The sequence below is a fragment of the Chiloscyllium plagiosum genome, chromosome 2 (assembly GCF_004010195.1).
Source record: "Chiloscyllium plagiosum isolate BGI_BamShark_2017 chromosome 2, ASM401019v2, whole genome shotgun sequence".
Classification (NCBI taxonomy): domain Eukaryota; kingdom Metazoa; phylum Chordata; class Chondrichthyes; order Orectolobiformes; family Hemiscylliidae; genus Chiloscyllium; species Chiloscyllium plagiosum.
In genome coordinates this window covers 130,657,347-130,670,176 of record NC_057711.1, presented here as the reverse complement: position 1 = coordinate 130,670,176, position 12,830 = coordinate 130,657,347, and the positions used below count along the sequence as shown (strand labels likewise).

The 12,830-nt window shown below is 40.1% G+C and overlaps 1 protein-coding gene across 5 annotated transcripts in view; it reads right to left on the bottom strand.

Moving 5' to 3' along the window:
- Positions 1-12,830, bottom strand: part of dock8 (dedicator of cytokinesis 8) — a 300,402-nt gene that overhangs the window by 109,175 nt on the left and 178,397 nt on the right. For 3 of the 5 annotated variants that reach the window (XM_043718191.1, XM_043718205.1, XM_043718213.1), the window contains 3 exons: positions 6,756-6,900; positions 4,605-4,706; positions 538-636 (listed from right to left, as the gene is read on the bottom strand). In XM_043718191.1, the coding sequence (XP_043574126.1) occupies positions 538-636; positions 4,605-4,706; positions 6,756-6,900 (346 nt within the window). The remainder of the gene's footprint in view (positions 1-537; positions 637-4,604; positions 4,707-6,755; positions 6,901-12,830) is intronic. The other 2 variants (XM_043718201.1, XM_043718224.1) reach the window with 1 other exon arrangement.

Below are 12,830 nucleotides of genomic sequence, written 5' to 3'. Positions count from 1 at the left end.
GCTTGTTCACTTGGTTCTAGGCTATGCTTGTTTCAACGGCTCTAGGCATGGCTTGTTTACATGGCTCTAGGCTATGGCTTGTTTACATGGTTCTAGGCTATGGCTTGTTCACTTGGTTCTAGGCTATGCTTGTTTCAACGGCTCTAGGCTATGCTTGTTTACATGGCTCTGGGCTATGTTTAATTACATGGCTCTAGGCTAGGCTTGTTTGCATGGTGTTGAGTGCATTTTACGTCGGGACTCAATAAACGTTTGTGCTGAGAATCATAATTCCCTCAATTCTTCTGATCAACCAGCAAAATCAAAATTCTTGAAATAGGTAATTAAACTTTAAACCTAAACTGTTCCTCAGACTGACAATATTTTAAGTTCTTCCTTCGGTCTACCTGAACATGGAGGACTTCTCTGTCAGTGATACAGTTAAAGCAACACAAGGGAATCCATTCGAGTTCACGCTTCTCAATCCAAAGATTTTTTTTTGAGGTTCTGAACAAAACAGTGCAGTGGAAGAATAATGAAATTAATCTGGAGATTTACCTGCGTATGCACCGAGGAAACAGCTTGTATCTCCACACTGAATACACCTTTATGACCATCTAGCCACTTGACCGGTGGATTCTGGTTTGGAATCTTCTGCTTTGAACAAGAAAATATGATTAAAAAGTGGGAATGCATTTTTTTAAAATCTGGAATCTACTTCCTTTGTTGGTTTGGATATCTTTCAGTCTTTCCAGATTTCCTGCTTTAAACAGTGTCCTGTTATCAAGTAGCTGAAAATAACAGTGTTCCCAATTCCTTTTCACTCTTTTCAATCCCGTGTGTAATTGCTGCCTGTCACATGCAGAGATGGAGGGAGCAATGTCTGCAATTGCCCAAGTAGTGTCAAGGAAAGCTTCAAATTTTGTTCAGTATATATGTGTTCTTTGCCCTTCAGAGTGGTATAGTACTGATGTTTTCTGAATATCCACTTTTGTCATTTATGTTCTGGCTGTTTTTAGTACCATGGCTTTAGGTTCAAACCAATCTTTTTGTTGTAATTTAATCAACAGACTATTGTAATAAGCAGGTGATGCAAAGGAGAATTCAATTCTTGTATCTCATCACCCGGTCTGCTTACTGCAAAGATTGAATTGACCATTAGATAACAGATATTTCAATAGCTCGTGGACAAAACTCTAGAAAGATACATTTCACAAACAATGGAATCAACTCAATAGGCTGTGATATGGCTCAGCAGCTGCAATAGAACATTGCCCTCCTCCTCCTCTCTCCTTCATAATCTTTTGAGTCTTATCTGAGATGTTCAAACTCCCCTTTTCCCCACAGCTTGGTGAACAGGTGCCTCCTATATTCAGTGTCTCGAAGGTACAAATGACCAGATGATGGAATTTTGCACACCACTAGACAATGGATCAAACTTCCGAGTCGGGAAGACTCCACCAATCTGACTTGGTAGCACAACTCGGAACTATTATGTCCATCTGCCCATGGTGGAAATATTCTGTCACAAGTGTGCGCGGGCAGACACAGAAAGTGCTCCAAAGCATTTCTGTTCCCCCAGTGTTGGGCTGAGTTAGTGCAGGCTCAGCGAGAGGTGCAATATCATTTGAGCAAAACTGAATAAGAAATTCTGCTTTCTCTGCAAATACATTTATATTGCAATCTCACTGTGTACCATACATATCACCATGATAAGTCAGCCAGTATTGTTCAAAAATTGTTAATGGGATGTGGGCATCACTAACTTAGGCACTATTTACTCCCCAACTTTAAGTGCCCTGGAGATGGTAGTGGTTGTTGTATTGGGGTATAGTACTGCTCCTTTTAATGCTGAGTTTAAGCTGTCTAATTATCAGCGATAAAGAACAGACCACCAATGAGCCTTAACATGAATAGGAACATGTCTTTCATGATTAGAAGTATTTTATTGCATGATGGTAACATACTTGCTAGTTAGACAGAATTGTTTAAGACTTTTAGAAAACAGAGATGAAACTTTTGATCCCATCAGGATCTTCTGCATGACTGCCTGATTCTCCATCAAATATAAGGTTTAGATGATACTGCTCATTTTTAGGACATCATGTCAGCTTGAAATAACATTTTATGACTTTGTCGAAGCTTAATTTTAAAATAGTTTTAAGTTCTGTTATGAGGACAATTAACATGACAGCTGCTTGCAAGACCTGCCTCAATGATCTAAAGGTGTATTATCTTTTGAGCAAAACTCTAGACAAGGTAGTCGAAGGAAGGATCTAAGTTAAACTACTGTACATATTTTTAAAATTAACTGACTTCGTCAATCAACTAAACATCCAAATATTTTTTAAAAACTTCCTGAGATTTTGCCAGGAACATTTGTTCTTGGTTGTTTATGCTGCTGGGCATGTTAGGTGCATGGTTTTATGATAAATGGCATTATTGGTAAGAGGATATAATATCATTTTCACAACTTCTCTGCATCTAAGAGAATGTGTCATTTGTTCAAACAATGAAATGTTTGCTCCTGGGGCTGAGGAAACAGTGATTAACATTTGGCTTTGCCTCTGTGACTCTACAGTTACAAAGACTGGGTGATACCTGATGATCCTCATTTCAAAACATGGAAAAAGTTAATATGAACCATGAGAAGGAATGGACAGCGCTTGGATTTAGGGGTAAGAGTTTGAAACTCAGTATTTTGTGGCTGTGTCACCATTACATTTGCTTTGATGGCATAATTCACCTCCATCTCAGTTCACTATAACATCAGGTCAGAGAAAGGAGAAGAAAGGCATTATTTGTGCTGGAAGTTTTCATGAGAATTTAGACCATGAAGGATAAGAAACATCCATGCTGTCTTCAGTAATTGTTTGTTGGCTATTTATAATGTTGTGTTTCATAAATTCTACTTGATTCATAAAAACTAGCTATTTGTATTATTCATACACTTCTTACCCAGACTATTTTTCCCGGTAATTAACAATTATTTATTCACATAAAACTACTTTTTAGATCTGACAAATGCAGTTAGTCTAGAGGTTGTCTTGAAGTATTGGGAGGTGTGTGGCTTGAGCATGGTTAACTTTGATTCTGATCTTCTGTAAATCCTTTCTCATTGCAGAATCTTTATTTCTTCATCGGAGTTGAAATTCCACAAAACCTGGTAGCTGGTCTATTACATCAACCGGTCATGTTTCACTCCACTGATTGATTTAACTTCCGAAATTGGACAGCCATTGCAGATTGCATTAGGAAGCCTTTTTTTCTAAATCAGTCAATATTTTGTTCATGGTTATTGGATAGAATTTGAATTTTTGACTTGAAGCACTACTTATTTGGTGAACCTCTTAGAAGGTATCTGTGCTTTCTTTGATAGCTTGGAAATTTATATCATATTCTATTCCTAATAATGTATTAACTTGTTCAGCTTCAGATTTTCGACTTTGAAATAACTCCATATCTCAAGAAATGGCTTCTCTAAGATGTCCAATCCAATGTTTTGTTTAGCCCATCTTTGACAGTGAATCTTTTTGTAAGTATTATTTCTCCTTCCACTTCTTCAGAATTTGTTTGTTTATTATCATTCCTTTCAAAGCATGTTTATATCTCAATGCTATTTGTAATCTGCCTTCAAACTTGTATTCTTGCATTGATCAATGTTTCTTAAATGTTGTTTTTAGTTAGTTTTAGGTATGAATACTTTTGAACGTTAACAATGTGTGGCATTTTCTTTGCAAGCTTTTAAATTTGTATTAAGACAATACTCTATGAAACTCTTCTAAAAATCCTTTAAATTAAGTTCACTTGCAAAAACATGTTGTCTTATTTCTTTAAGTTTTGAATGCTGCTAAGTAGCAGCAGTGTAACTCTATGCTATTTATTGGATGTTTCCAAATGCTTCAGCGATTAAAACAGGGGGTTCCTCCCTTGTAGCGAGTTTCCCACCTTCTGCATTTTTTGGGCAAAATGGATGTTTTCTTGCCTTTCACAGTCCAAACTACAATGGCTGCCGAACCTTCCCACTAAAATTGTGGCTTAAATTATGCATCCTTATTGTCTTAAAGTCTTAACATTTTTCCAACTTACTTTTGCTGTTAAATTTCACCTTCAAGTCTTTCAAATGTGCCCATTGTTACCTTGAGTGAAACTTTTCAGGTATTGTGGCCTTAGAATAAATTAATTTTCGGGCTCTTGCTGTGTTCACTGTAGCTATGCCTTCAGGAGCCTACTCCTGATGGCAATGATGGTCGTATTGAAGGATAAGGACGATAGTTCACATTCACATTGACCCATTCTTTATATTTGGAGCCTGTGTGGACTTTGTTTTCAAATATCCAGATGAACTGGAGGTTGGTTGTGTCATTAAGCTCAATTTTATACCATCCAAATTACATTATTAGGTAAAAACAATGACTGCAGATGCTGGAAACCAGAGTCTGGATAGAGTGAGGCTGGAAAAGCACAGCAGGTCGGCAGCATCCAAGGAGTAGAAAAATCGACGTTTCGGGCAAAAGCCCTTCATCAGGAATAGAGGCAGGAATCCTGTAGGGTGGAGAGATAAATGAGAGGGGGGGTGGGGGTGGGGAGAAAGTAGCATAGAGTACAATAGGTGATTCACCTACCTCTGGTGAGTGCATGGAGTATTTGTTGGGAAGCCTTTCCAAGGCCATTGGCAGGCAGTAATGGCCTGTCTGAAGACGCTCATTCATTAGAATTGGTAACCACTAGAAAATGATAAACAATTAATCGCTTTGTTGAACGTTGCTGGGCTTATTAATATGATTTCCACAATCGTGTCAGTCAGTATATCAATGAATATAACCAATTCTGATGTATCAATCAAAATCTGCCTAAACCCACTATAACTAACACTGCAGCTGAACAAGCTGAATGTCAGAATTACAGGCTGAAACTAGAGACAATGGCGGCAGATGGTGAATTCTCCACTTTAGAATCCCCTCAATCAATTACACTCTAATAATGCAAGACCCAAGTCGAGATATTAAACAAGATCCTGTATAAATTACTGGGAAGAGCTATATCTGGTACATGAAGACTCTTCTGTCTTAACAGGATGCCTTTTGTCACATTTATGGTCTTAATTTTCTTGTAAATATTATAGCTTTTGTATTAATGCCTTTATTACGTCACATTCCTCATTTCATTTGTGAATATATCAAAGCTAAGAAGGCAACATTGATGTTGAAAAACATCTCAACGGATCAAATTCTTGTTTACTTACTGGTATTTAATGCCTGCCCATTTTTCATTTGCAAGCTTTTAACTTGCTGATTGGTAATTTCCTGACCTATTCAGTTGTGAGATTTATTGTTTGAAGAGCATGCGAGTTGATTCGGTGTTAAGTGTTGCGCACCAATAAGCACTCTTCTAAGGATGATTCTTAAAATATAACAACTCAAAATAACAATAAACCAAACTGCTTTATAGTCAATTCCAGTCAGAATTTTTTACTTTACTGCTTCCAGTTAATGTATGGGATCAGATTTAAAATTCTGGGTTCCATTTATTATTTCATATCGATCCCACATCATAAACCTGCGGTGTACCAGAGACATTGCCCAAAGGCAATAGAAATTGGTTTCAAAAATAAGTAACCACTGTTTAAATGATTTTTCTCCTCCCATTTTCTTTCTGATGCCTTTTCTTGTGAAAGTGATAAATTACCTGGGGAACTGTTCCTTAAATAGCAACAAATCACTAATGTCTTAATCCAGTGGCCATTAATCGTGTTGACAACCAGGAGAGCAAACCCCAGATATCCTTTTAACCCCAGGACAGTGTACAACTGAGGCAGTTTCTAACTAGTGCCCACAAATATAATTTATTCAGCAAAGGCCAAGGGCTGGTAATTGGGAATCGGAGCTTTGGCTTATCTTCTGTTCCCAACCTTCTAGACCAGGGGACATTGAGGTCAAATAAAGTAAGCAAAAAAAAACCAAATGAACTGCAATGGTTGAAATCAGAAACAAAAACAGAAATTGCTGGAAAACCTCAGCAGGTCTGGCAGCATCAGTGGAGAGAATCCACAGTCAACATTTCGGGTCTAGTGACTCTTCCTTAGGAGATGTGGAGGTGCCGGTGTTGAACTGGGGTGGACAAAATCAGAAGTCACATGAGCTGAAAATGTGTTGCTGGAAAAGCGCAGTAGGTCAGGCAGCATCCAGGGAACAGGAGAATCGACGTTTCGGGCATAAGCCCTTCTTCAGGAAAGAAGAAGGGCTTATGCCCGAAACGTCGATTCTCCTGTTCCCTGGATGCTGCCTGACCTGCTGCGCTTTTCCAGCAACACATTTTCAGCTCTGATCTCCAGCATCTGCAGACCTCACTTTCTCCTCAGAAGTCACATGACACCAGGTTATAGTCCAACAGGTGTATTTGAAATCACAAGCTTTGAAGTGAAAAGGTGGCAGCGCTCCAAAAGCTTGTGATTTCAAATAAACCCTTTGGACTATAACCCGGTGTCATGTGACTTCTGACTTCGTCCTCACAAGTTCTGAGGAAGGATCACTCAACCCTGAACGTTAACTGATTTCTCTCCATAGATGTTGCCAGACCTGCTGAGTTTTTCCAGCTATTTTATGTTTTTATTTTTTGTGTTTGAGGTCAAGTATAATTCTTCATTGGATAATCATGCTACAGTCATGGCCGGTTGAGCTCGCTGTGAGATTCTGTGTTGATGACAATTGTACGAAACCATTAGGATCTACTGCACTATGTTAACAAAAAACACTCTGTAAAGTGACATAACTTACTGAGTAGCCAATCAGAGACTCCACTGAGCCTCCTTGGTTTTGTTTCTGTTGACAGCTGATGTGATAGAATGTAAACAGCAAATGGTGTTTTTCTGTAATCTTGGCTGGAAGTTTAACTTTCACTTCCTCATAAAAATCAGGAGACCTGCAGTACAAGAAAATACAAATCAATTACCCTTCTGTATTGTAATTTAGACAGTATCCTGATAACACAATTTAATAGTTTCACAATACAAAAGCTTCAGTCCTGTGAACTGCAGCAGTATGGACATGAATTGACGTCTACACTTCCTGTGTACCACACTTATCACGCAGATATGGAACCTATCTGCTGCAGACAGTTGGTGTTTATCATATAATATTGGGTTAATTATACCCACATTCTAGAATGTGTGGCTGCAGACGTGGTGCAGGGGAGAAGGATTCACATTTTTGGATCATTGGAATCTCTTCTGAGGTAGAAATGACCTTTACAAGAAGGACGGATTGCACCTGAATTGGAAGGGGGCTAATATACTGACAGGGAGATTTGCTCGAGCTGCTCAGGAGGATATACACTAGTAAGGTGGGAGGGTGGGACCCAGGGTGATAGTGAGGAAAGAGATCAATCTTGAGACTGGTACAGTTGAGAAAAGGAGCGAGCCAAACACTCAGGGCAGGCAGGGACAAAGCAGAGAACAAGGTAGGACTGATCAATTCAAGTGCATTTATTTCAATGCAAGAGGCCTAACAGGGAAGGCAGATGAACTCAGGGCATGGTTAGGAACATGGGACTGGGATATCATAGTAATTACAGAAACATGACTCAGGGATGGGCAGGACTGGCAGCTTAATGTTCCAGGATACAAATGCTACAGGAAGGACAGATTAGATTAGATTAGATTCGCTACAGTATGGAAACAGGCCCTACCGCCCAATAAGTCCCCACCACCCTCTGAAGAGTAACTCACCAAGACCCATTCCCATACCCTATATTTACCCCTGACTAATGCACCTAACACTACGGGCAATTTAGCATGGCCGGTTCACCTGACCTGCACATCTTTGGACTGTGGGAGGAAACTGGAGCACTTGGAGAAAACCCACACAGACACAGGGAGAATGAACAAGCTCCATACAGACAGTCACCCAAGACAGGAATCGAACCCGGGTCCCTGGCGATGTGAGACAGCAGTGTTAGCCACCATGCTGTCCCAACAGCAGGGAGGCAAGAGAGGAGAGGGAGTGGCGTTTTTATTAAAGGATGGCATTACAGCTGTACTTAGGGAAGAAATACATCCAGGGAAATTATTTGGGTGGAACTGAGAAATAAGAAAGGGATGATCACCTAATTGGGATTGTTTTATGTACCCCCAATAGTCAGAGGGAAATTGAGAAACAAATTTGTAAGGAGATCTCAATTATCTGTAAGAATAATAGGGTGGTTATGGTAGAGGATTTTAACTTTCCAAACATCGACTGGGATTGCCATAATGTTAAGAGTTTAGATGGAGAGGAATTTGTTAAGTGTGTACAAGACAATTTTCTGATTCAGTATGTGGATATACCTAATAGTGTTGGCAAATAGAATTAAGGAGAATCCAAAGGGTTTGTACACATACATTAAAGATAAAAGGGTAACTAGAGAGAGAGTAGGGCCCTTCAAGATCAGCAAGGCAGCCTTTGTGTGGAGCTGCAGGAGATGGGGGATATACTAAATGAGTATTTTGCATCAGTGTTTACTGTGGAGCAGGACGTGGAAAACATAGAATGTGGGGAAATAGATGGTGACATCTTCAAAAACGTCCACGTTACAGAGGAGGAAGTGCTGGATGTCTTGAAACGCATAAAAGTGGATAAATTCCCAGGACCTGATCAGGTGTACCTGTGGGAACTCTGTGGGAAGCTAGAGAAGTGATTGCTGGGCCTCTTGCTCGATATTTGTATCATTGATAGTCACAGGTGAGGTGCCAGAAGACTGGAGGTTAGCTAACATGTGCCACTATTTAAGAAAGGTGATAAGGACAAGCCAGGGAACTATCGACCAATGAGCCTGATGTTGATGGTGGGCAAGTTGTCGGAGGGAATCCTGAGGATCTGGATGTTCATAGAGATGTACAGCATGGAAACAGATCCTTTGTTCCAACTCATCCAAATATCCCAACCCAATCTAGTTCCACCTGCCAGCACCCGGTCCGTATCCCTCCAAACCCTTCCTATTCATACACTCATCCAAATGTCTCTTAAATGTTGCAATTGTACTAGCCTCCACCACTTCCTCTGGCAGCTTATTTCTTACACGTACCACCCTCTGTGTGAAAAAGTTGCCCCTCAGGGTCTCTTTTATATCTTTCCCCTCTCACCCTAAACCTATGCCCTCTAGTTCTGGACTCCCTGACCCCAGGCAAAATACAGGATGTACACTTATTTCGAAAGGCAAGGACTGATCAGGGATGGGCAACATAGCTTTGTGCATGGGATATCATGTCTCACAAACTTGATTGAGTTTTTTGAAGAAGTAACAAAGAGGATTGCTGGGGATCTTGATCAGATGTGCTAATGGGCTGAGGAGTGGCAAATGGAGTTTAATTTAGATAAATGTGAGGTTCTGCATTTTGGGAAAGCAAATCTTAGCAGGACTTATACACTTAATGGTAAGGTCCTAGGGAGTGTTGCTGAAAAAAAGAGACCTTGGAGTGAAGGTTCATAGCTCCTTGAAAGTAGAATTGCAGGTAGATAGGATAGTGAAGGCGGCATTTGGTATGCTTTCCTTTATTGGTCAGAGTGTTGAGTACAGGAGTTGCGAGGTCATGTTGTGGCTGTACAGGACATTGATTAGTCCACTGTTGGAACATTGCGTGCAATTCTGGTCTCCTTCCTATTGGAAAGATGTTGTGAAACTTGAAAGGGTTCAGAAAAGATTTACAAAAATGTTGACAGGATTGGAGGATTTGAGCTGTTGGGAGAGGCTGAATAGGCTGGGGTGTTTTCCCTGGAGCATTGGAGGCTGAGAGGTGACCTTATAGAGGTTTATAAAGTCATGAGAGACATTGGTAGGATAAATAGACAAGGTATTTTCCCCGGGGTGGGAGAGTCCGGAACAAGACAGCATAGGTTTAGGGTGAGAGGGGAAAGATATAAAAGAGACCTAAGGGGCAACGTGCTCACACAGAGGCTGGTACGTGTATGGAATGAGCTGCCAGAGGAGGTGGTGGAGACTTGTACAATTACAACATTTAAAAGGCATCTGGATGGATCTCTGAATAGGCAGGGTTTGGAGAGATATGAGCCGGGTGTTGGCAAGTGCAACTAGATTGGGTTGGGATATCTGGTCAGCATGGACGATTTAGACCAAAGGGTTTGTTTCCGTGGTGTACATCTCTATGATTTGATGTCTCTATGACTCTAAATTATTTGCCCAGAGCTAATTCTGCTTTATAACCTTGCTGCGCATAGTGTCATTCAGCATGGAAACAGACCCTTCAGGCCAACCAGTCCATGCTGAACATAATCCCAGAGTAAACTAGTCCCACCTGTCTGCAGCTGGCCTGTATTCCTCCAAACCTTTCCTATTCATGTACTTATCAAAGTTTATTTTAAACGGTGTAACTGTGTCCACATCCACCACGCCTGGCAATTCATTCCACACACAAACTACCCTCCATGTAATAAATTTGACACTTGGGTTTTTTTTAATGTCTCACTTCTCATCTGAATAATACACCCGCAATCTTGAAACCCCCCCGCCTGTCATTTACTCTATCTGTATCCCTCATGATTTTATAAATCTTTATAAGTTCACCTCTCAACCTTCTACATTCTGGTGAAAAAAATTCCAGCCTATCCAGCCTTTCTTTATAACCAAAACCTTCCATACCCAGCAACATCCTGGTAAATCTATTCTGAACTTGCAGAAACACGGCTTTTGCTGTGCTTCCCAGTCAAGTTATGACAGTGGTTATGGAAACAGCTCCAAGAGAATTCTAACAACTTGGTCTAACTGCTGCTGTCAATTTCCTGATGCACACACTCCACGTTCTTTGACATGACTTTTCGGATACTTGCTTATGTCGTTTCACCATCACCACAAAATTACCATAACTGTGTTTTAGGTTGCTTGCTGATGTTTCATTATTTTTACTTTATTCTTTTATCAATATTGGTTTGGGTCTGTGAACTGGGAACTGTGAGCAAAATATAACTTTTGGACTGTGGGTAACAGCTTGTGTTAAAAGGCAAACAGATCAAGCAGGTTTTGGTTTATTCATGAAGTCAGACCTGGGTGTTAATTGCAGATTTGTTCCTGATGCTTCGACACCAGGAAAGAGCATGATGTTTAAACAGATGGCAGAAGTTGGTTATTAATGAGGTCAATACCTGGGAATTGGTTCCAGCAATTCTGGGAGAAACCTTGTGTTGAATGGTAACTGGGACCTTGTCAGGAGATGGTCAGTCTGTCAGAGGGTAATCAGAGTTTGAATTGGATTTTGGATTGAGTTTTCTGTGAGAAGGAAGTTGGCTGCACAGCATGAAGATTGAAAGCTCCCTGTCTAACCTCCCATAAGCAGCTCGTGGAAGCTCAGAGAACAGAAAACTAAATTATAAGCATTATTGCCTTTATCTAAGTGAGTTGTGAAGGTGATCCATTATCTATGCCCATGGAGCAACATTTCATGAAACCCACTTCAGTAAAATGGCTTGATTTGTTATTTTCTTTTATGTATTCTTTAACTGTGTTTGTTTGTCTAACCATTGAATGGGGCTGAAAACAAAGGTTTATATTATAGACCAATAATGACTTTGCTCTTTAATGTTACTGTATTGTTAAAGAATTGCTACGTCTTTTGTTTAAGATATAAATTGGTGTCTAGAATTGATTGGTTATTCAAAAGTCTGGTTTGGAAATATTGGAGTCAATTTGAGGGTCTTTGATGGTTTGAATTTTACTGTGTAGTGAATACAGAGGTCGGAAGGCTGACTTGGTTCAGTCACTGTCTCCATTATCTGACATGTTTCAGGCTGTTCATTATCAATCAGTGAGAGCTCCTGACTGAGAGCCCTTGACTTAGTGCTTCCTGCTAGTTCCAGCCTCCAAGCATTCCTGATTCCAATTGCTCTATCATTCTTGGCCCTACTTTCAGCTTCAATGACCCTCAGCCTGGAATTCCCTTCCGAAATTTCTCTGGTTCCCCACCTGCTTTTATCTCTTAAGATGCTCTCTGAAACCTATTTATCTGACCAACCTTTTGGCAATCCGTGCTAACATTGCCATATCTGACACAGAGTCTAATTTGTCCTTGAATATTCCTGTGAAAAACCTTGACATATTTTCTTACTTTGAAGAGAGCCTGAGCAGTTTAGATCTCTACATTCTGGAGTCCAGAGGAGTGACAGGGGCTCTAATTGAGGCAGAAGATGCTAAAGGAGATTGACAAAGTAAACACAGGGTCAGGGGCAGCAGATTTAAAACAGAGATGCGGAGAAATGACTTCTCTGAAAGAGATATAACTCTGAGAAGTGCACTACCCAGAGTATGGTTGATGTTGGGACATTTGAGTAAATTTATGGAGGTGATAGACAGATTTTTAATTAGTAATGGAGGTCAAGGTGTTGGAGCAATTTAGTAGCGACTTATAGTAATATATTGTTTTGTATTTAGAAGTGTAGCCATATGTCATATATCAAAATGGAGTATTAAATATATAGGCATGATGGGATTTAACTGCATTCCTGTGGCTAGTCATTCTAAGGTGGCTGAAGAGGTTCTCTCCTTTCAGAAAGGGAGTGATGTAATAACTGGGTCTAAGTTTGGTACAAGGTTGAGTAAAATATACTACGTAGACCCAAGGATAATTGATAAAGAGGGATGGGTCTGGTAAATATGATGAGATCTTGGCATGACCCAAAGCTATCCATGTGCTAATCATACATGAGGAACTTGATGTGTATGTCATCGATTAACAACACAATTGCTTTTTGACAGTCAAGGTGGACTAAAAGTGAATGAATAAAATATACGTTTTCCTGAAGAAATGTTAACTCCGATTTCTCCTCACAGATACTGCCAGACCTGCTGAGTTTCTCCAGCAATTTCTA